The 24,873-nt window shown below is 37.1% G+C and overlaps 1 protein-coding gene across 1 annotated transcript; it reads left to right on the top strand.

The window, feature by feature from the left end:
* On the top strand, positions 1-24,357 carry lrriq1 (leucine-rich repeats and IQ motif containing 1). Its single transcript, XM_026230678.1, has 27 exons — positions 1-241; positions 561-669; positions 773-858; positions 1,045-1,138; positions 1,313-1,521; positions 1,611-1,682; positions 2,131-3,399; positions 3,491-3,643; positions 4,251-4,405; positions 4,884-5,067; positions 5,549-5,676; positions 5,954-6,027; positions 6,612-6,705; positions 9,240-9,410; positions 11,455-11,772; positions 12,038-12,191; positions 12,750-12,869; positions 13,507-13,605; positions 14,030-14,157; positions 14,255-14,311; positions 14,443-14,540; positions 15,958-16,047; positions 20,314-20,425; positions 20,589-20,649; positions 20,827-20,944; positions 23,266-23,395; positions 23,630-24,357. Exons 1-27 carry the CDS (start codon positions 128-130, stop codon positions 23,631-23,633), a joined length of 4,401 nt encoding a protein of 1,466 aa, XP_026086463.1. The 5' UTR covers positions 1-127; the 3' UTR covers positions 23,634-24,357.
* The last annotated feature ends 516 nt before the right edge of the window (positions 24,358-24,873 follow it).

The following is a 24,873-nucleotide window of genomic DNA, read 5'->3' as shown; positions in this document are numbered from 1 at the left end:
CGGTGGACGCGAATGTACAAACATGAGGTGAACAGAGAAGCAGGCGCTCTGCATCCAATAAAGAATGAGTCAGAAAGATGAAGTGTTTATTAAATACTTATGAGATGATTTTCTAATTCGACTGATAATGATGGATGACATCGAACAGGCGATTGATGAGGAGCTGACGAAGTTAAACCTGCATTCTTCTGAAAATGATTCAGAATCAGACGATGACACTTTCACGGTTTTGGATAGAATTGTAAGTGGCTATTTTGTTTATTTGTTATTCATCCTCTACTTATTTTAAAAATTAGTCAACTTTTTAACATTATATTTCAACCCACTTTATTATGAAAGCTTTATTTGTAAATTGAAAGTAAAACTAAGGTTTCTTGAATTTCTTGAATCTTGAATGGTGAAGAAAAATTTGTTAAAACCAACAATATTTACATTGAATATGATAATCTATCCCACTTTTATGACAGTGTGATGACATATCAAGTAGTTCATCAAAAAAGTATGCTTACTTAATACCTGTCTGTACAGAATTAACAATCATCTCTTTTTTTTCTTAAAAGCTGAGTTCAGAAGATGTGCTGCCTGACTCAGTACTCACATATGTTGAAGCTTCAAGAAATCGAATGAATACCTTTGAACAATTAATCCTTGAAGATGTTGAAGAAAAGGGTAAGAAGGCATTTTAAAATAGAACTGACTGGAAGTCTTAATTAAATAACCTAATATGTTTATTAGAAGCATTGCATTTTCCCCCTTTCCTATGTGCTCATAGACATCTCAAGCCAGAACCTGGCTCACCATAATCACAATGAACCAGCTTCAGATTTAATAGAAGACCCCATGAAGTGGAAAGAGCGAGTGAGTCATGGTTATCTGTTTGCTGCTAAATGGAAATGGTATTCCATCCATATTTTTTAAAACTACATTTCAATGGCTCTGTACTTGTACTCTGCACAGTGACAATAAAGTTGAATCTCAGGCATAACAGAGGAAAGGAGAAGTGTCTGTGTTTTGTGTCTGTGTCATATATATTTTTTTTGTCAGGTTATCTCTGAAGTAGTAGAACAAGTTGGACATCTTAACGACACTGTGCCACAGAACGCCCAGCGGGAGATTCCAAATATGCCAGGCATGGAAGGTATATTTTTCTGTAATGATATGGTTCGATGAGCCTGTATTTTAAGTTTCTTAACACTAGTAAAAACATTAAATATGCAAAAAATACCATAAAAACTAATTCTGCAATGTTTTCACATAGATTGCTTATTAGCCTCTTTATATTCACAGAATTAAACCTTTACTCTGTTTTTAGATGGTATATGCACTGAGAGTGAACTGCAACTTAGTCTTGAGTGGAGAGAATTAGAGGAAAGACTGAGAGAGGAAGAGGAGCAGAAATTAGCAGCACAGGAGGTAGAAAGAGAGCTGCATCTGAACTCGGAAAGAGAAGAAGAAGAGAGGAGGAGGAGGGGACTGATAAAGTTTCAGGAGGAGTTGAAGAAGATAGAGGAGGCCACTTGGGTAAGACTGTCTTCAACACTTTATTAGAAAAATACAAATCAAAATGAGAAGAAAAGATGGTTGAATAACAAAATCTAAATTTATAACAGGTTCAAAATGCTGGAGTGGAAAACGAAGTTCATCACACAGAAGATCTTCAACTGGAGCTGGATAAACAGCAGGTGATTTTAAATATGCCTAGAATTGTTGAGGATGTGCTCTTATTATATGAGGCAAAAGCATATATATGAAAAATTGTGTAAAAGTAAATATTTGTCAATATATGAAATGAGTTGGTGCATTATGTAAAAAAAACTAACATCAAAATATACAAAAATAAGACAATTTGTTGAATGTACAGTGTAGGAAATTATTTTTCAGTTTTCAGTGAGTAATTAATTTACTAGTCATTTCTGAGTGAAAACTGTTATCCTTCACCAGTAAAATAATGCCTACACCATTTTCCCATTGTGTGTACGTATATGTGTAAATAATCTATATGCAAGCATAAGTATAATTATTATATTACATAAAAGTGAAATTTGATTTTAACTCCTGTATACTCATATATCGCCTCATGATTTTCTGCTGAAGTAAGTGTACCAGTCCAATTTTTTTGGTTAATTTCAGAACTTAATAAGGAAACTTGAGGAGCAGATGGAGGAGGAGAAACAGGATTTTGAGAAGGCTCAGGAGGAGGAGAGAAGGAGAACCAAGAAACTTCAATGCACAGCTGCAACAAAGATTCAAGCTGCTCTCAGAGGAACATTAGTACGCCGCTGGAGCAAAATAGAGCTCAGGAGAAAGAAAGAAGAAGAAAGGAGACATGAGGAGGAGAAGAGGGAATGGGAGAAGATGAAGAGGGAGAGAGAAGAGGAGAGAAAGAGGATCGAGGAAGAAGAGCGCACTCAGAGGGAGGAGATGGAGAGGCGCAGAGCAGATTATGAAAGAGCTAAAGAACAAGAGCGCCATCGTCTGGAGACGGAGCAAAGACTGGAACAGCAGAAGAGGAAAGAGGAGGAAGATGAGAAGAGGAAGAAAATGCAGAACAACATTGCAGGTGTAAAAGATGATTGCAGAAGACAGAAAGAGGATGTAGGCAAGAACAGAGAAAAGGAAAGAAAAATAGTGGAAAGGAGTAGTCAGGTGAAGGATGAATGTAAAAGAGAGGAAGAAAGAGGGGAAAAAGACAATGTAAGAAAAAAGCATGGGGAAAAAATGGAAAACACATTGGAGGACGACAGGAATACAGTGAAAAAACAGGACACAACTAAAAGCATAAATACAGAAGACACAGAAAGATTCGATTATACAGAACCACAAACAAACAAAAGTGATGAAGACAGAATAAAGAGCCATAAAGAAGAAAAAACTGTTGAAATCAGTGGAGAGCTTGACTCTCAGGTAAATCGCTTACAGTCAAGAAAAAGCCTTAAAGTTACCAAAACCTCTACAGAGTCCCACATAAATGTACATCAAGGTCTCTCCGGTGAGCTTGGTATCAGTCCAGTGGTTTCCTCGAGTGTTGCAGATCATCTCAGGGTTAAAGCAGATGTTAAAACAGACTTGGCGGAACAGGTTTCTGATTTGGCTGTTGTAGTGCCTGAGATGGACACTAGGGGGTGTGAAAATACTACAGCTATTGAGCTTGAAGACCATAAACCAAAAAGCAAAGAATCAATTTCAATCTGTCTGCCTGACAGCACAGAACAGAAGCGACTGGCCTGGATGATGAACTGCACTCCCTGGTCCAAACTGTCATTGCAGAATAAAAGGAAGGGGTCTTCTGCACAGCAGGAGTGCCAAAATAGAGGCCCAAGAAAAAGAAGAGTCCCCAGTTTACCCCCTTTGTCTGTGGACACTATTCTCAAAACAGGCGCTTGGAGCTGTCTCAAACAGGTAGAAATTGAACTTGAAAACCCGTTTCTTGGCTGTGACATGCGTCTCATATGTTCATGCTGACTTTATTGTAATTGTGCTGTAAAATCAGGTTACAACAGTCACGTTGGAAGACCTGCCAGGCTGTAGCCTGTCCACACTGTCCGAGTGTAACAAACTGCAGACTTTGACCCTTAGACGTTGCGGCCTCACAACATTGGATGGATTGAACCAGTGCACTCAGATCAGATGTATTGATGTACAAGTAAGAAAGAACAAACTATCCAATGCAGACTGCATTATTTTCAAACTTTCTAGTAAAATGATCACTTATTTATGCTATACAGTATACACCGCCATTTAAAAAAGTCTGTTATACTCATCAAGGCTGCATTTGTTTGATCAAAACTTCAGTAAATAATTTTCATTTGTATTATTACAAATTAAATAACTTTTTCCCATTTTTATATATTTTCAAATATAATATTCCTGTAATGGCAAAGCTGAATTTTTTAGCAGCCTTTATTCCAGTCTTCAATGTCACATGATGATCCTTCAGAAATCATTTTTATACTCTGATTTGGTTCTAAAACATTTTTGTGGTAACTGTGATACATTGTTTTCTAGGATTCTTTGGCGAATAGAAAGTTCAAAAGATCAGCATTTACTTAAAATAGAAGTAATTTGTAACATTATGATAGTCTGTTCTGTCACTTTTGATCAATTTAATGGATCCTTGCTAAATAAAAGTATTCATTTCTTTAAAAAAAAAAAAAATAATAATAATAATAATAATAATAATAACAAGTTACACTTACAGACCCTAGACTTTTGGACTGTAGTTTATATACACCATTGTTTCTCACATTAAGGAGAACTCAATTACCTATGTGGATTGTGGAGGTCTGGCCAAGCTTCAGGTCCTCATGCTGGGCAGGAACCAGCTGATGACCATCCATGGTCTTGATGGAGCCGAAAATCTGCAAATTCTACAGCTTTCACACAACAACATCTCTCGCATCAGTGAGTATCTTCACCAGAAGTGTTCATTTACTCTGGTTTATGCATTTTTCATTCAAAGCACTAAAGAAAGAGATGCTGATGTTGGTCAGTTGAAGATATCTAGATCTTATGTGTGACACACTAGTATCTAATGCTTAGCATTGTCCAGTAGAGGGCACGATTGTTCCAGTTTGGTGTCTTCAAATGGCCTTTTGCCCTCACTCTGCTGTTAAAATATGTCTTAATGTGCCTCATTTCTAAGAAAATGGCCTAATATTGAATAAATATGAATAAATGTACCATAAAGAATAGGATAAATGCAGTTTAAAGGTATTTGCTGTCAGTGTTAGATGATGTCCTGCCACTGCTGCCTTTTTATATTAGATTATCCTTTGGCTGGTATTAGATATTGTCACCATGGCTTAGAATTATCATCATACTGTACACTCCTTCTACACCAGCATTGACTAAATGATATATCTTTGCTTTCTTAGGTGGTTTAGGACCCTGAAAATGCTTCTGCAATTATCAGTGGACCATAACCAGCTGCTCAGCACGAGAGGTTTGAATGAAATTTATACCCTTCTCCATCTGGACTGTTCATACAACCACCTAAGCCACGTTGAGGGTTTGGAGAATTGTGCTCTGCTTAACACACTGGACCTCAGAGGAAACAGTCTGACTGAGGTAAATCTTACACAACCAAAGAAACATACACGTTAAAAGATGAGATCATGACTTGTCACATCTTCAGCAGTAATCTCAAGATCATATTGAATAATCACAATTTTCCATTACTTTTGATTTTTTTTTGTCAGTATTTGAGAACTGTTTAACGTTCTTTTTCTATTAAAACTAGCCCAATTAGCCCAACTGAAATCAAAGGTGTTTCACCACTTTTGTTTTGTATTTTTTGGAACATATTTTCATCCCAGTGTCCAGGAAATGCGTAACTTGACAATGTTCATTACGCAATACCCATATTTTTAAAAAAGCTCATCCTTTAGTCTGCAAGCCTGGCCTGCCATCACTTTAATTGAATTATTGCTATTACATTTGGATATTAGTCATATTTGTGAAAAGGCATGAGATTCCACCCATTTCAGCTCATGGGACATTCATGGTTGGAACAGAAGGAATGACTTTTTGTTTCCGGCCTATGGCATAGCTGCCTGTCCTGCAGAACCATGTTCTTCTGAGGGACCTTTACCTGGATGACAATCTTATATCTTCTGTTCATGATCTGGAGTCCTATTGGTTGCCTTTGCTCCAAAACCTTTCTGTGGCTCATAACAGGTATGCCTTAATAGAGAATGGCCATGTCTCAAAACCTAGTGTGCTGCCTACCTAGGGCATCATACTGTAAGTGATGTCTAGGTTGGCAGCTCACAATATTTTGAGTCTCTTCCAATTATTTGTTTTTTTAACTTAACACTCTCTTACAGTTAAAATCTGCTTAAAGGAAAAGTCATTGATTTGTTTAAATAAAGTATGTTATAATATAAATATACTAGTAATATAAAACCTACAACTACACAGTGCTAAGATGTTTTATTGTTCACTTTCCCCTCAGTGTAACTGATTTAATTCCACTCTTGGATTTGGTGTCTCTGAGGACGTTGGATGCCAGTCACAACTGTCTGTTAGGTGAGCTTATGAAGTGTGGTGGGTCGACTTGCCTGTGATTTTTTTATTGTTTTATTTAATTTTTTTCGGCTGCTTTTTTAAAGTGTCTTTATTCTTGAACATGGCTGATAACTTTTGTGACAAACGAACAATTCTTTAAAATTCTTCTGATATCTCCATAACTCGTATACTTTATCCTTAAAAGTATAGTTCGTTAAAAAATAAATTTCAGTAATTTACTCCCCTGTTTAATCTGTATGCTCTAAATAGACACTATATATTGTTTTTATATGCAACAGAGCTGCATAGATTCTGCATGTCATTTTTTTTAAGAATATTTATGTATTCAACTGAAAAAATATAAACAACCAAGTTTTGAATGACACAAATGAAATAAATCAGTAATGACATAATTGTAATTTTTTAATGAGCTGTTCCTTTCAGTACCATTGAGAATAATTGTTTTGTGTATAGTAATTCATAGAAATATTTAATCATAGTATTTGAGTGTCTTCAAATTAAGCCCAGAATGGCTAACATTTGGATAACATTCATAGCATAAACTCTTTAAGTCTCTAAGTGTCTCTGACCTGACTCTCATTTAGATTTGCAGAACGTTTGTCTGAATCTTCAAAAATGCACCAGTCTTCAAGAACTTAACCTGACTGGTAACCCACTACAGCAGGAAAGCAACTGGAGGTAGGACCCAAGGACCCAGTTTAGGGCCTTTTACATTAAGAGTGACAGTTAGTTAAGTTCTTTTCTCATAATTGGCACTTGCAACTATTAAGCTAAATTCTGGAGTATATATTTGTTGTTGATAGCGAATATTAGTATATAAACGAAATGTGGTTTCTCCTTTTGTAATAAAGAGATTTATCTTGAATTGGGAAGAAGCTGTCATGTGTACATTCCAGCAAACTAAGTTCACTAAGCATTTCATAAATGTCAGAGAATGTGAAACAAATGTGATCGGGGACTTTGGCTGGAAGTGCACCAGGCGTTTAAAGTAGAATAAACATTCCTCTTCACCGCTGAGTTTCCGGCCCATATCACTGCACCGGCCATTGTATCTGTGTCCACTATTGGATTACCCAGTGACATCTGTACGCACGTGAATTTAAGTGCTCATAATTCTGAAAATATTTGCTCAGTGGGGGAATATTGTTTAAGCAAATGTGCTTCTAAAGTGCCAGAGGTTTTAATGAGCAAATTATATGTTCTTATGTGATAGAAAAAATGTGCGAGAGACAGAATAAGAAGATCATTAAAGTATAGAAGCATGTTGGATTTCTCAAGAAGCAATCCAGTTCATTCAGTCAAAATGGAAAAAAAAAATAACACCATACATACCATAGAGATTTGTTGACTGTTGTGAGTTTATAGTTCAGAAGGCCTAAAAACTTTACTGTTGGCCACACATCTGTTTTCCTGACAGAAAGTTCTTACTAAATTGACTTACAATTGAATATGATGTGATATTTTTTAGCCATTTATTTTGCTTGTTATTTTTTAACTTTATTTTCCAACATTTTGCATGTGGCCTCCAAGGAGAAGTCTAAGGTGAAATATATCTGTTGTGTCTTTACATCTGTTTAATTCTGTAATGATGGATAAGAAGTTCATTGAGTTAGGCTCAGTATTCCACTGAACTTTATCTAACCCTCAATGCCAACAACGGAATTAGACCCAGTGTTTTTTCTCGCTCTACACTGGCCCTTTCATCCCTCTCCAGTGATAACACAGCCTAAATTAAAGCACCGAATGATATTTCAAAGAAGTACACAGCGCACGAGCGTTTAGAGTCTGGGAGAGCTGACTTTAGCTAGATTAATCAAACTCCTGTAAGTTTCTTTGTTTACAGGGAAGTTTTCATGAGTGATGAATAGAGTCCGTTTTTTTTTTTTTTCGCAATAGAAACTTGGCGGCTGGACACAATATGGCCAAAAAGTGTATCATATGACCATGCCTTCTTTATAAATGTGAAGCAGTTCTTGCTTTTAGAGATCCTCTTTAATCCTCTTTTTTGGAAATATCAGAATTTGCCTGATTTACTTTTCTGTTTACCATCAAGTGTATCTTTTACAATTAATATTTACATACTATGAACGAAAAGCTATTTTTGATCAAATATTTTATTCTTTAAAGTAAAAACAAATAAAAAAATAAATTTAGTAAAAGTTTAGAAAATATATATTTTTTTAATATTTAATATCAGTAAAATTATTCCTTATGATGCAAAAACAAAGAGGTAAAATTATTTAAAAAAATAATGGTAACACTTTAGTATAGGGTCTTATTAGCATGTCTATTATTAACATATTAGCTTTTTATTAGTCCTTATAAAGTAAATATGATGCATGACATCCATAATTCTACCCAATACCCCTAAACTTAACAACTACCTTATAAACTATTAATAAGCAGCAAATAAGGAGTTAATTGAGGCAAAAGTCATAGTTAATGGTTATTTAATAGAGAATTGGACCCTAAAATAAAGTGTGACCAAAATAATTATAAATGAAAGAGAAAAAAAGTCATTGTTAATGAATATATCACTCATTAATCAACCCTTGGTTCTTTAGTTTTACTTCTCTCAGCAGGGATCAGCAAAGACTAGGCTGCACCTGTGTTTTCTCATACGCTTTTGCAAATTAAAACACAGACCCAAAAAAACAACATGGGCTCACTGTCACATCTCTGGAATCAGGCCAGCAAACCCTTTTTCACTTCTAATCCAAGCCGAGTGTCATCATTGAGAAAGGCAGACTCTGACTAAACTTCTTAGTCAATGCACAGACTCTCTGTTGATTCTCTTGGGTCTAGAATGTCAAACTCATTAAACGTTTTATCCACGTTTCCTAACTGATTTCATCTGCTCAATGTAAATATTCTCCAATAGAAAGCCCATGGAGACTGCGAGAGGGAGAGGCTGGAACTAAAGTTTAGCTGTTACTTTTTTATGATTGCATTGGACAGTTAGTATATTAACCTTAAATGTTGCTCTGAACTGCTAATTGTTTATGAAAAATAAAGTGCCCCCCCCCACAACCTCTTTATATTTTATCTAGATTATTTTTATGCACTTTTTTTATTTATTATATCCCTTTGCCTTAATACTTTAGCTTTTAAGCTTTAGCTTTGTTATACATAATAAAATAAACAGTCGCTAGCAATTAAATCAATGTTACTTTTTCACCAGGTAAATCTTTTAAATGACTGTTTTCCCTCAGGTCCTTGCTTTTGGAGACAGTGCCTGGCTTGATTAAGTTGAATAATGAGCAGACTGTTGCTGCCACAGCGCCCTGTGAATGTCCAGAACAGCAGTGGAGTTTCCAGGCCCTCTGTCAAGCACAGCAAAAGCAGCGGGATTCACTTCTCCAGCACCAAAAGATGGAGATCAGGTAGACAAGTAGTTTCAGTTTTTCTCAAAATTATTAATAAAGAACCAGTTGGTCAAAATCTAAATCCTGTTGTATATTATGCAAAATGCATGTAATATTTAGTTTATAGTCTAATCACATTTTAATAATAGGTAAATGAAAACATATTATAATTTATGCAGATGGTCTTTGCAATAAATTTGAAAAATCCAGGCCCTGAAAAATGTAAATGATAATTATTATAATAAACAATTCTTTTTTTTATTATTTAAATAATAAATAATATTTATATATGTCATGGCACATGTAAACTGAGCATTTAATTTATTTTTAAAATGTTGTGGTGTGTAGACGTCTATAATTAGTTCTTTGAGCCTATTCATGCTGAATATGCAGAAATATTATATGTCCACTTCTTTTAATACAAAAGGCCCCTCACACGCTGCTGCAGACCACCAGCAAATAAAACGGAACACTCATCCTGTTTCATGAAACATGATTGGCAGACGTCTGTGTGTCCCGTAGTTCAAACTGAGGTCTCTTATGGCTTGGAGGACTTTAGAGACACCCCCCTAACCCTTCCGCCGCGCGTTCTGCACAAAGGGTCTTTTGCACACCCGTGGGGACCGCTGCAGCCGTTTAACATCTGACCTGACCCAGTGTCAGTCCCCAGCTTTGGCAAGGTGAAGACTCTGCCCGTCTGACAGCCATTCAATGGTGAACCAATGCCTGTGTTGATTAGAGCGACAGAACGAACTGAGGGACTCGTTTAATGTCATCAAACCACGGCGATAAAATGGAATTTATGCCACTGAATCATAAATAGACATGTTGTGTTACTGCAAAACCTGCATTAGTTCTTCAAACAATCTATAAAAAGAAACTCTCTCCCGGTTTTTCTCTGAGGCAATTTCAGATGGCAGTAAGTAGGGGAACTGTTTAAGGTCTAGGATTGTATTTATTTGCCTTGGCACACTTTTTACAACTTGTAATAATGTTTGGCTTTCAGAATGTTAATTGCGACTGGATATGCAATTTGACATTCATTTATTTTAAAGAAGTGATCAAATTAGCCATTTTGTTCTAAATATCTGTCCTTGCATTGGATTTCAACATGTTTCGAAAGTAGTTTTGCTTCCCAGTACAAATTTACTTTGCGTTTGACTCTTGCAAGGCTCTTTTTATGACTCCGTTCTGGACTGAAGAAGTGAGGGGTGCGGATGCCCTCTTAACCGTGTCAGAGGATTAGAATAGCAGGGACTTTATAATGACAGAGCTGGTTTTTTGATGTTGACAGCAGAAACAGGCTCAAGGGTCAGGGACAGTAGGGGCCAAACTAGCCACGGCTAATAGATTAATTAGAGTGGTATCGAGACACCTTTATAGTGATTTCCTGACAAACTTCATTATATGCTAGTTTTACATCCTGCAAGAAATTTTCTTATTTCTATGCTCTGGTAAAAGCTAGTTAAAATTTTTCCTCAAGAAGACTTTACAATAAGATCCTGTTTATTAACATTAGATAATTGCATTAGTTAACATGGTATAACAATGAAAAATAATTCATCAAGCAATTATTAATCTAAGTTAAATGTTAATATTAACATTTACTAATACATTATTAAAATCCTTATTAAAATGTGAACTACTAATGAACAGTACTACTTTTATTAATTGACATTAAGGTGAATAAATACTGTAATGTTATGTAAATGTATTGCTTATTGTTTGTAAATGTTAGTTAATGAGACCTTGTTTTAAAATGTTAACAAGATTCTAATGAGTCATTCACACGTGCAGAATTTACATTTAGATCATGTGAGACGCATGTCGTTGGAATGTGATGCATTTTTTAAAACGTGAAGTTCTTTTAACATGAGCACCACTTTTTTATAACGGCGTGTCATACAAGACACTGCGAAAGACATGAGACGCAATCACTATGGCCAAACATGTCTGTCCGGCCCATGTTTACATAGAAAGTTGAAATGGAATGCAAAAATGCACTTTGTGTGAAAAGCTAGTAATATATGACAATTGTACTTTTCTCCTGCATTTTTCTCAGTTCTGCGCCATCACAACCTGACGTCCAGATTCTTGCCATCGGTCACCAGACAGACCTGTTCAGATTGGCGGTGGACCAGCGTTACGCCCATGAATACGGCGACAGCTGTGTCACAGAAGATTCTACACTTTTGGCAGCTGCTAACAGTGGTTCATGTGGTTATTCTGAAGCATCTTTATCAACGGGACAAAGTCTAGACTGGCAGAGACACAATCCACAAAAGACTCAACTTTCACCGTCTGAGCCTGAGCTACCATCTGCTCACTGCATGCAGACACAAAGTGAGAAGGAACCTGTTCAGGCGCCGAACCTTAAAATGTATGAATCTCACAAAACATTCCATGACTTTTACAGCATTTAATTTCTGTTTGTAGCAAGAACCTTCCATTTCTTTCAAGGTACATTTAATTTGAGTTAAAAGTAATGAAAATAAATCATTCGGATGACTTTGGACCCCTGCTGGGTCTCTCTCCAGATGTTTTAGTGCAGATGATTCATCCGAGGCTTGAGTTCAGCGACATTCATTAAGTCTCTCATGACCTTGTTGAGTCATCAGATCAAATTGTCTTCTGTTATCTCACAGAGCGGCAGCTGTGGCGATCCAGCGATGCTGGCGGATGAGACGTGAGGGCCTCCGAGGCTTAATTGAAAAAACTAACACAAAATCAAATCTCAATAAGGGGGAAGATTCCTGCATTGGGAGGCCTGAGAAGCAACATGCTGCTGTTGTTATTCAGGTGAGACTCATTTTTTAGCCCCTTCCACAAAAAATTCCTCTGTTCACTTTGGTTTTGCTCAAGGATTGTTTGATATATCCCCTGAAAAGATGTTTTCCATACCTCCTTTTATGAATGCAATAAATAACTTGACTAAAATTAAATCATCTTCATTACACCTATTACTGCCAAATGGGGCTTGTTTTGAGTCGGTAGGTAGTGCTTTTGAAAACAGGCTGTTTCTTTCACTTCCAAGGGATAGTTTCTCTCTCTCTTTGTGTTTAATGAGTCTCCAAGGACTCGAACAGAAAGAAAAAAATGATTAATCAGATTCCAACGTGTCGCTGGAGTGGGAGCGCTAGGGTTCTGATCTGTTAAGTCTTTTTTTTCCACGGGGAATACGCAGATTTAAAGGCATCCCGGTGTTACATTTGTCTTACAAAGCCAAAGTCACCGAAAGTTCAAACTGCAGACCGCGGGGCAATTAAACAGAGGTTAACATGTTTTATCTTCCTAATGGGATAACACACAATATTTATGCTTGCATGTGATTCATGGCTGTGTGTATTGCCCCTGCAGGCTGCGTGGAGGGGCTGCGTTCTGCGCAAAAATCTGGCCCGTGCTCTAGCTGCCGCTCAGATCACAGAAAGCGATGAGGACTTAGAAGAGGTGGACATGGACGAATTCATTTTTGATGAGGTATGAGCAGATGCTTGGTGCTCCTGCCGTTACGGTGAAGTCGGCAGACAGATAGCCTGGGCCGTTGCGCTGACAGTCCTTTAACTAGCGCTCGTAGCCATGAGGCAGTTGGCTGTCAGCAGTGATTAGGTACTGAAAAAGAGCAGTCAATGAGCAAAAAAAGAGGGGAAGGAAAATGTTGTTTCTTTTTCTTATGTCACCTGCTATTTTCTGCCCATTTGCATCACATTTATTCAACTTAACATTGGCTTAACCCATGCATTACACTAAGTGAGCTCATCTGTGTAGCTTATTAGGCGATTCATTAAAGTGCATTACGATGTCATGTTAAATGGTTCTGTATTATTGTTCTACATTTAAAGATTCTGTAGTTTTTTGTGTGTTGGCTCCCAAATTTATGTCTGTCACGACTTCAAGGGGGGAAAAATTCAGTTTTAGAGTAGATATTTCTCAAGTGTTTGACACACACAGGAAACTAGTTCAGTGCTTTTAGCTTAATGTGATCTGCTACTTGCTTTGAATGAATAATGAAAACAGCAGTATTCACTTTTATTCACTGTAAAGATCAGATGTCATTTTGGAATTGCGCAGTCCATGTTCATGCTCTTTGATTTTGTTTGTGTCCTGTTTTGAATAGAAAGCACTGAAAGCACTGGAGAAAGACTTGAGAACCCTGCATTCCGATGCCTTACCGGACAGAATTATGCCATTTTTGGAACAGCTGCCGTTGCCAAAGGTAACAGCCCTACGGACCCTCCTTCTGTCTGTGGGCCGGCACAATCAGAGTCTCTCTGGGTGATTAAGTGCCGAATTTATTGACTCCAAAAACACAATTACTTTCTAAGCAGCCTCAAACTTCCTTCTCGTCAGCAGATGTCATTTTTCAGCACGGTGCTTTTTCTCCTGCGGTTTCTTTTCTTTAGAGGGAGCTGGCCTTTTCTATCACGGTAGCAGCACTGTGATGTGTTGCAGCTGCTGCTGTGGAGCTGCAGAGATTGTTGAATGCACTTCGATGTTCTATAACTAAGCAGCCCAAATACTATCTATTTTTTTAAAAAGAAGAGAAAAAAAAGAATCAAAAGTGCACTTCAAGCCAGTCTTTGTGTTACAAAACTGCATACTGATGCTATTTTTTCTTTAAATGTCTTTGTGTTTCTTAGTCTCCTCTCGGTCTTCCAGTGCCTCCAAAGACCCTGTCTGTTTTCCCACTGCAGCCGAAACATGCCTGGTCAGATCATGAAGGTGCAGCCAGCTTGGAGCAAAGCACGTCTCCTCACCTTAGTAGCAGGTAATCATTGGCTTCAAGTCTAATGCTGATCATTACTAAAATTAACATTGTGCTAATTCTTTCATGCATTATCTATGGTTTCCTAACAAATTCCCAGATCAATCCTCAAAGCCCACACCCTGTCTGAGAAATCAGAAAAAATCCTCAAAGAATGGTATGTTTCTGTAGTACTTTGTGCAGTCCTTGCACTTCAGTGCCACAATTTGCATTTTTATTAGAAAATCATTTTAATTCTTCATTAAAAAAGAAAAAAAGTGTATTTACTCTCGCTAACTTCTATTTCAGGGGATTTACTAATGAGTCCACTGCCCTTCTCATGCTGAAGAGAGCCAATAAAATGAAGGGCAGGAAACAGCCGCAGAAGAGGATCAGCAGCTTAATTGGTAGGCATATCTATCTATCAATTTATCTGTCTTATGAGTTATACTTAAACCATTCAACTTCAGTTCATCAGTGCATCTCAATCAGGGGGCCTCAGAAAACTTCTTAGGGAGCCTCAAGATGACATAAATGATTCAAAATGAGAAAAAAAGCAATCGATATTTCTATTCAATATTTTCCCCCCTCAACAGCTGGTTTTTTTTCCTTTTTAATAACCAGGGCACATATTTGTCTTGGAAAACCTGGATCCTTGAGGTAGATTAATATTGAAGAGATAGTTCACTTCCAGTTGCTGGTCCCCATTGACTTGCATAGTGTTTTTTTTTTTTTTCAATACTATACTAAGTCAGTGGGGACCAGCAGCTGAAGGTGAACTACAGTATATCCCTTTAAAGGTGTGAATTCTGAAATTATACATTTTATGAACATACATTTTTTTTTCTACTTAGGCAAGGTAAAAAAAAATATTTTATTAGGTTGAAATTTCTAATTTAAAAAAATCATTTAAAAAACTGCTTATCCGTAATCCTTATTCAGTAAATTACAAACAACTGGAAAAGGGTCTTTGAATATTGTTGTGGTCAATGTGGGTCTTAGAGTCAAAAAGTTAAGAACCACTGTCCTGGATTCCATGTACTGTATTACTAAAATGAAAGATAGTCAGTAAAGCTACAGTGAATTATAATACTGCATATTTAGTTAAATTAAAATCACTACTAATAAAAAAGGCTACTATCGATTCATCAGTCTGTATTGACACACAGAGACAAAGAAAAAAAGCCTGTTTCCTAATACATTATTTAAAGATTTGTAGTGTACAGTGTATTCCTTTTTTGGGTCAACTATCTATTTAATAAAACAATGCCCATCTCCTAAAATGTTATGCCAGCCTTCAAGGAGTTTTTGTATTTTTTCCCTCTATGTGACTTTGGTGAGCAGTCGTGTTATACTAGCACGGAGCTTGTGGTTCCTTGAGAAGCTTAATCTGCCATAACATCATAACGTCAAGCAACTCCACCCTGCTTCATGGCCCGCATATTTGATTGGTTCGTCTGCAAACATTCTTCCATATTTTCCATTGTGCTTTGAGCTCTAAGGGCCCACAACTAGCTTCAGTGGGCTGTGAGTATAAGAAGAATCCCAGACACGGTAGTCCTGCTCCTGGTCTGGGTCCTCCAGGGTTGGCCTGAAGCCGGCTTTGATCAAGGTCAGGAGTGCGTGACTCTAATGCCACAAATCCAATCAAGGCCCCATGAAATGAGGGCCTGTGTCAAAATCTCAGAGCCACTGCTCCATGGGCCCTTTGGTCTCGTAATGGAAAGTGAAGCTTTGGTTACTGTCGGTTTTCTGTTTGTGCTTGTCTCTTCGATGAATCCTGCATTCGTATGAGCTGTGTTTTGTCTGTGTTATGTGTTCTAGACCCAAATCCACGTGTACACCACAGTAAGCAGTATGTTTCAAGAGAAACTCAAAGGCAAACACGTCCTACAATCAAGGACAACTTTAAAGGTATGGCTGAATTGAGGCATATATGCACCACAAATCAACTGAATCACTGTATTAATTAAAATATTTATGTGAATTATTTGAATCACTATATGGATCAGTTGAATCACTATACAAACCAGATGATTCACCTATGAATCTGTTGTTGCAACATATGAATCAATTGAATCTGTACTAAAGGACTCAACTGATTTACTATTCAAATGAAACACTTAAATTAAAAGAATGTCTCAATCTGCATATTTATTCTATGGCGTTTTGAAGTATAAATTGTGTGATTTGTGTATCCACACAGAAAATTGTTTCAAACATTGGAATCCATTGAATCACTATATGAATCATATAAACTATATATATATATATATATATATATATATATATATATATATATATATATACTCCATATTGTTTCAATTGATTGTAATATACATGACAACAATTGATGGAGTTTGCACAATTTCCTGAATTCTAAGAGACCTGATCCATTTTCATTATTCCCCATGGGCTGAATCCATTCAGTCATTTGGGACACGTTTGAATCTAGCTTGCGTGTAATACACGAAAGCATGCACATTGCCTGATCAAATTGAATGCACATGATGGGATCGTAAATAGCTAGCTATTAGCTTGTTTGGGATGGTGGAGAATAAACAAGATGATTGTATTTCAGGAGACTTTGTAGCGGACCTGAAGTGTGAAATTGAGTTAAGTACAGAGGAGGTAGGGCACTTAGGGTTAGGTCAGACTGAGAGAGAGAGAGAGTGCCGTCTGCAGCCCTAGTGCCGCCCGAGGGGGGTGGGCTTTCAGCACAATGCTACCGAGTTGGGGTCGAGCGTAAGAGATAAGGGATAGATGAAGGGTCACGTTAAAGAGCCGGGCAAATAAATGGAAATATATCCTCCTTACATGTGAACGGTTGCTTTCTTTCTTTACTTTTTTTGTTGTTGTTGTTGTTCCGGCTCCTCCACCAGTCCCGTGGCATTTGTAAGCCGATACCCATTTTCAAGTGGGTTACTTCATGTCCAGCACATCCACAAAAGAGAGCTCGGATAAAATAAACACAAGTGAGGCGGATATCTCGGAAAGAATCTGTCACGGCTTCGGGGGGCTAATCACCTCCAGAAGGGGGCTTGGAGCACTCGGCTGAAATGTAAGCCCCCGCTGGGGGAGAGCAGGGGAGCAGCGGCCGGCCTGTAGCCTGAGGCTTGGGGTCATCCCTGATGGAGCTGGGGTTGAATTGCTGGTGCCTTCCGCAGGTCAGCAGAGGGGAAGAGCAGGTAGCCTTACCCAACCCCAGAGCCAGGACGCACGATGATGCCCTGCTTATGTTGGTTTCAGCATCTTTAATCTTGGGAAATTCAGTCATTTGACACTTTTTTTTCTTTTTTCAAACGCTGCAAAGTTGCTTTGCATTAACCTGCAGGTTTTTGCTGCTCTCCTGTGTTTGATTTGCACCATGTGTCATGTATTTCCAGTCTCCTGTATCTGCTGGGCTTGGCACTGTGTTACTTCTCAAGTAGATGATGCTTTTGGTTTGGGTTGATTCCTTTGCGAGGAAATCAAAGAAGAGAGTCAGAATTTGTGGAAAATAATACTTTAGATCAGTTGAAAGAGATTAACTGACATACAATGTCTTACTTAGGTCATATATCTAGCCATCCACTTTAGAAATGACTAATATATGGGTTTTCTCACATTAGCTAAATAAATACAAATAAACAGAGGACTTTTAATTGATTGTTTAAAATATGTCCTGCACCAATGCAACCAAGGATTTCTAGGTTCTAAAAATTTCAAATTAAGATTGATCAAATTCCTTTGGTTTCCTCAGCAAATTACTAATTATCTTTCCTGCATTTTTTTGTGCACTTTGGTAAAAGAAATTAAAATAATCCAAGATTATTTTTTAAACATCAGTTCTTAAAAAAAATAAAAAAAGTTAAAACAAAGCATTTTTTGTTTTTCTGCACCATTGTAATCAATGACTTGGAGGATCTCAAGATTTTCTATAAAGGATTATTCAGTTGTTTTTTTCCGCACTTTAATTAAGATGATCAGAGATCATTTGTAAAACATCAGTCCTTAAATTGAAAAACTTTTTTTCTTAACCAGTGCAACTAAGGATTTCTCAAAAACTCACATTGTGATTTATCAGGTTGCCTCGATTTTAGTGCACTTTTTGATTGCTTGAGATTGATGTGATTGACAAGCTTCACGCATACATACGAACCTTTCCATGGCATGTGTTTGTGTGTGTGTGTGTGTTGACCGCTGGTTGACCGCCTGTGGTCTGCTCTCTGGAGGTGAAGGTTTGACCCAGGGTAAAGGAAAGTGGGAGACAGAACCTCACGATAAAAGACCTGACCTCCCTCTTTGAGTCTGCTCGAAGAACTCCCAAACAATCAAAACCCCATGGGTATAGTCACACAAACACACACACACACACTCAAGCATCCCGACATGCACAGTGTGTATTGTGCATAGCCTATGTGTGTCTTTATTGCAATGAAACAATTTAGGCATTTTGGACACCAAATTCCAGTTAAATAAGTCAAACCCAAAAATAACTGGAAAAATATTGGTATTCAATTTCTGAAAATACCTGCACAGAGTGATTCCCTTAAGGACACTGAATCACTCCTCCGAATCCAACCCCAGCAGTTTGGTTCTGTCATCCTGACCCCTGTGAAAGAGCCGATTCTCTGACTCCTGCACCACCACAACAGCACTATACAGCCTAATGTACTTAAGAGACCTTCTAACAGCCGTGACTCCTGGGCCCTCTAATGTCCTGAGGGTGGGATAGATGTGGGGAAGTGGGTTTGACAGCTACTGGATGCTGCATGTGTTTCTATTATATAATATTTGTGGTTAACTCTCTTAAATCTTTGGTTCTTCCCTTAAATCTGTGTTCACTGTATATACACGTCTACCTTGTTTATTTTGCAGTTTTGTAACTTTCCAACATTTTTTGTAACAAATACTGTAATAATAATTATTGAACTATGAACCTGTCCTAATGCACACTTTTTATGAATCACTTCTTATGAACTGAGGTAACAATTTTATTGTTGAAATCGAATTATATTAAATCTATAAAAATCTATTTTACATACAGTGTCCCCAAAGGTATTTTGACACAGTCACGTTTAATATGCATGAATATTATTGCATTAGACAACATTAAATTAGCAAATTAGAAAATTAGCACAAGTTTCTTCTTCAAGTTTAAATAACTTTTGGGCTAATTGGTTTAGAAATGACTAAGTAAAGTTAGTTTTAAGAAAAGCATGATTTGTTTGCAGGGTCCTCTTGGCTGGATATTTTCTTATTGAATTCTGTGAAATTCAAGCATGTTCTGTGTTCTTGATTATTGTCCAAATGTTTTGGGTTCAAATAGCTGTATTAAATGTGTAATAATCTGAAGTGTATGAAAAATTTCAAAATCATATCTGGTGAAAGTGCAAACGTACTGTTAATGCTGGATAACTGTTCACTTCAGGACTTTTCAGCAGCAATAAATGTGGATTGCCACAATTCTTGTTCAGTCCTTAGGGAGGAGTTAATAACTTGACATTTTTAGTGGATTTTCAATTAACCCATGATAACTGTAACCCATAAACCTTGTCTGTTCTTCACTTTTTGGCAAAACCATGAAAATTACTTAAATTGCTTGAAATATGTTGTTTATGAATTTAGCAGATGCTTTTATCCAAAGCGACTTACAGTACATTCAGACTATCAATTTTTACTTATCATGTGTTCCCGGTGAATCGAACCCCCAACGCTTGATAGCCCAATGCTCTACCAATTGAGCTACTGGAACAAATATTGCTTATTAGTCTGACGTTGTTATCAATTTATGCTAGTCTCCACCAAGAACAAGTTTATTTTGTATTTAGGCTTTTTGGAGACACGTATTGACACTGTCCATAATTCTCCCTACTTCCTATATACTCATATGTTTTTTCTTTTATTGTTCAGTAGGCATAAATATGCACCACCATAAATATGCAGTTCCCGAAACTACTGTTATTTTCATGTCATCAACCTCGCAGACTTGTTTCTTCTGCTTCTTATTACAGTCCAAAGCGATTTCTTTTTGATTACCGTAACTTGGTGCCGTATCAGGACTTGTCTGGCAACCCCCACCCCCCTCATCCCCCCACCAACCCTCTTCGAAATGAATGTTTAGTTCTGAAAATATTTAAATGGATATGAAATGGAAAACTCTTTTTGATGATTTTCTTCTTGTTTTGTCAAACGCAGTTCACCAAGCAGCAGAAGTTCACAAATTAGCAAAAGCAGAGGAAAAACAATCTTACCAGTGGCTCCAAACACAAGCAGTCCATCCCGACACAGACTCCACAGGCACGGGACGGTGAGACACACTGATCTGAACACTGTGCTTCTTAAAAATATACACAGATGGTAGAAACATTATTAACAGTTCATAATGGTGATCGGTTATAGTGGTCTCACATATTGTGAATGTGCTGTGGTGTAAATTGTGTTTGAGGTAATCTATTCAATGACCTTTTCAGGGATCATTTCCTCCCTGATATTGACCAGGATATTCTTAATGGTGGGAGGGTGCAGCTTGTGGTAAGAGCTAATATAATTAAAATTTAAAGTGTCTCATACAAATTAAATGCTTTGTAAACATGCTAACAATTGCTGCTATTTTTAGACTTGTAAGTACTTGTTTATAGGAGAGTGAATTTATGCATGTTCAAGTGTGTGAGTTGTTGGCTATATTTTATTGTATCTGTATTTTTTTAGGCCACAGGGGACAGAGATGGTGTAGATTCTGGAGCAAGATTTTGGGCTGACTCCACTAGTGTCTCTCCGCCTCTTAATAAGCATATTCCGCCTCGAAGATACTCAGCTGAGAACACAAGTGAGTCTTTTATTTCAGGGCATTTGACTAAAATGAGTACTATCAAAATAAAATAACATAGAATAAATAATAAATATAAAAATATAAAATAAAAAACACACTTTTTTTCTTCTATATACAGGTCAAATGTTTGGTATAATTACATTATTATTTTTTTGTATGTTGAATCGTATGACACCGAAGACAGTTATTTTAAAATATAATACGATTTCACAACATTACTATTTTCACTGTATTTTTGATCAAATAAATGCAGCCTTGGTGAGCACATAGAACTTCTCACAAACATTAAAAAAATCTTAATTATTTTAAACATTGACTATATTTCACTGATGAAATAAAAGTTAGAAAGTATGCAAAAGTCCCATTTACATTAGAAACATCTGTGCCTGCATTGTTGATAATATCACACAAGCAAAAAAGCAGTCAAACTCCCACTGATGTTATGAATACATATAGCACAGTGTTGGATACATTTTTATATATTTCCTTTTAAGCACCAGCTTTTAGGTTCTACCCAGAGCATCATCTCTGTATTATTTTTTTCAGTACTATTTTATGAAATGTTAAGGGATGGGATTCATTAAGGAAAAATTTTAAAACACTGCAGACTTCACAAAATGATGTGAAGTTAAATCATGCCGGGCATGTGCCAAATCAAATACTGCACGCAGAGCGCAGTGGGTGTGGAATAAAGCACACGATGGAAACTGACATGACTGTACACATCATCTGGCTTACTTGATAACACTGATTTGCAACATCACACAAATCTGATGCATGATAAACATGTTATTTATTATTATTAATATTTATTTTGATACTTCTAGTAAATGCAGGTATGCTTTACAGTATATCTTTTTATATGTATAATTGCCTTAGCAGACATGCCAGGGTCCATAATGGGACATGGCGGAATAATCTCTCTTTCAGCAGGAAACGGACAGCGAGAGACCTCCCTGATTAAGTGCGAGCTCTGTCACACACACTATGTCACTGAGGACTCACCCTGACAAAGATCCCACTGACTGACACAAACAGGGTTCAGTGCATTTAACACAGACACGTCAGACTGTGAAGGCTTTTCACTGTCTGCGCTAATGAAGTTAAATTGGATTTGAAAATGAAATCCTCGAGGATGCTGACAGCCTGACTGACCGATTGGTTTTCTGAATGACGGACTGAATCAAGCCTTATAGATGATGTATTGGAGAGCGTTTCACAGTATGAAGGCTGATTCTGCAGATCAAAGAGAACTGAAATGAAAGATTTATTTACAGATAATTCACTTTACAGTTTACTTACAAAACCATTCCTCTATAATCCACAAAAATCAATACTCATTTTCTGAAAGGAATGTATTATTTGTGTTGTGTTTTAGGCTGTATATCGGCCAACGTAAAACAAAATTTCCTAGCTTCTCATAGGCCTCTTGTCATTTGAATTAAATCATCGTGAGTCATTAGGTCGTGAGCAAAAGTTGACATGCTTAGTACTATGTTCAATTACAGTAAGGACTTTATAAATACTACTTAGGTTTAATGCAACAAGATACCCTCTACTTACTGGGGCCGAGCCATAAAGAGCCATAAACGTTTTCATTATGTGTAGAGGAAATCTCCCGGTGCCTCATTTTTTGCCCTCTTTCGAAGGTAATGGAAGCAAAATGGCTAAAAACAATTTGTTTGGTCACAGCGGTTAAGTGAGTGTGTGGCCGTTTTATTAAATATCGGCCCACAGAACTCGGGCAACAACATGTGTCTCTTTGAATATAAACATCTAGGGTTTGAAGTGCGATTAATACCCATCGAGGGCAGACGTCTATATTTTCCACTTTAAATCAGCCAAGGCAGTGGACAAATTAAGGCAAATGTAGTAAAAACAAAAAATTGTGTTAGCTAAGCAATTACTACATTTGTAAAATGTATTAAATGTATTAAAAACCGGGGAAAAGAAGAGTTACTAGGCTTCATACTCCTTTTGATGTTTGAAATAAAAATGAGTGATCATTTTTTTCAATTCAGAAACATTGTGTTTTAGAATTATGTGCAGTTAAGATGAGTGGTGCACAGTAGCCTCACAAATCGATGAAGTTTTCCCTGCCGTTTTATTTTATCGTGGAGGATTTCTTGTTCAGCACGGCCATGGTTTCTACACGTGGAACACATCAACTACAGAAACAAGCTTGGTTTGTTCTGTGTTTGAAAGAACTTTGCTTGTTGGGAATCCAATAAATCTCATTCAAAGTCATATCCGGTAATTGATGGTGTATTAGCATTATTGAAGTTGTGTATTTTTTTTAAATACCTTTGTCTTCACAGAAACAGAAATGCCATCACCCACCAGAGTCAATTCAGCTCCGAACCGAAATGAACGCATCTCATTCCGGGACAACCCAGTGCGACACAGCGGAGGCTGGGGTGGAGGAAAAAAGAGAACCAAATTGAACAAGTAAAAAGATTATTACATAAGCTTGTGTTTGTTGCTCTGAGATAATATTGATTCAGTTTGTTCTTTTGTTTTCATCCTTCGTATTTGTGACTGTGTATATATTTGTTTATATTTGGAGTGTGATGGATGTGTTGTTGATGTAAGCTCTTAACAAGACTTACAATGCACATTTGATCTCCACTGGAATTCCTTGCAGCTGCTGTTTTTACTAAAATCCAGCTTCCTCTCCTGCAGATGAATTAGAAGCAATGGATGAGATATAGCCCAAATATCTGCAGGCGGTCACAGGATACGTATTGCTTTAAAGTATCACTCCATTTAACATGAGCACTGCAAGCCATGGACTGGGTGGAAACCATTTACAAATGACATGCTTAATGTGCAGACAACGACAGGCAATAGAAACCAGCTCGTTCCTGTTTTAATTTACTTTAGGTTTTTTTTTTCTTTCTTTATACTGGGAATTTGTGTTGTGCTTAAAGCTAAAAATATTAATATACCAAAGATTACTTTCAGTAAATTATTTGGTTTATACGCAGTTGTGCTTCAAATAAATATTTTGTAATCTTTCATAAAATGCATCAAGTCCAAAAATAGGTAAAAAGCAAATGCATACATTAGAGTTAGAAGCGTTTTCTTTAGTAGTCTTTAGAATCAGATAACGATATCCTTGTTTGTGTATTTGAATTTGGATATCAAAAAGCTGAGTGTTCAAAACAGTGGTTGGAAAATAACTTCCTGACAGCAGCTTGGAGCTCATTTTAATGCCTGTAGAAATGCAAAAATAAATCTTGAAAAGGGATGTCTTATTAGAGGGAGTTTTGGCATTGTGTTTGGGCAGACGGCCCATAGGTCTCCAACTTAATCCAGAGACACTGGCTGACTGCTGTGGTATTATTTAGTTTAATTATGTACACATAAATACATTTAATACTGTTACACTTAGACATTCTACTGACTATAGGTAACTTTGCAACTACAAGTGTGTATATGTGTATATATTTGTGTGTGTGTGTGTGTGTGTATGTGTGTACTTGTTTTTCTATTCTGGTGGGGACTTAAACCTGAATACACACAGACTCATGGGGACTCGTGTCACGGTGGGGACCTAAATTGAGGTCGCCACGGGTAAACAAGCTAATAAATTACACAGAATGAAGTTTCTTGAAAATCTAAAAATGTAGAAAGTTTCCTGTGAGGGTTAGGTTTATATGGAGCCAAAAGAGTCTCAATAAAGATAAAAGCACACACTTCATTCACATATGCACACATAGGGATGCGAGGGAGTGAAGTAACATTCAGCCAAGTATGGTGACCCATACTCAGAATTTGTGCTCTGCATTTAACCCATCCGAAATGCGCACACACACAGAGCAGTGAACACACACACACACACACACACACTGTGAGCACACACCCGGAGCAGTGGGCAGCCATTTATGCTGCGGCGCCCGGGGAGCAGTTGGGGGTTCGATGCC

This window comes from Carassius auratus, chromosome 43 (assembly GCF_003368295.1).
Source record: "Carassius auratus strain Wakin chromosome 43, ASM336829v1, whole genome shotgun sequence".
In the NCBI taxonomy this organism is placed as follows: Eukaryota; Metazoa; Chordata; class Actinopteri; order Cypriniformes; family Cyprinidae; genus Carassius; species Carassius auratus.
The sequence above is the reverse complement of the archived record's forward strand: the minus strand, read 5'-3'. Positions and strand labels throughout refer to the sequence as shown.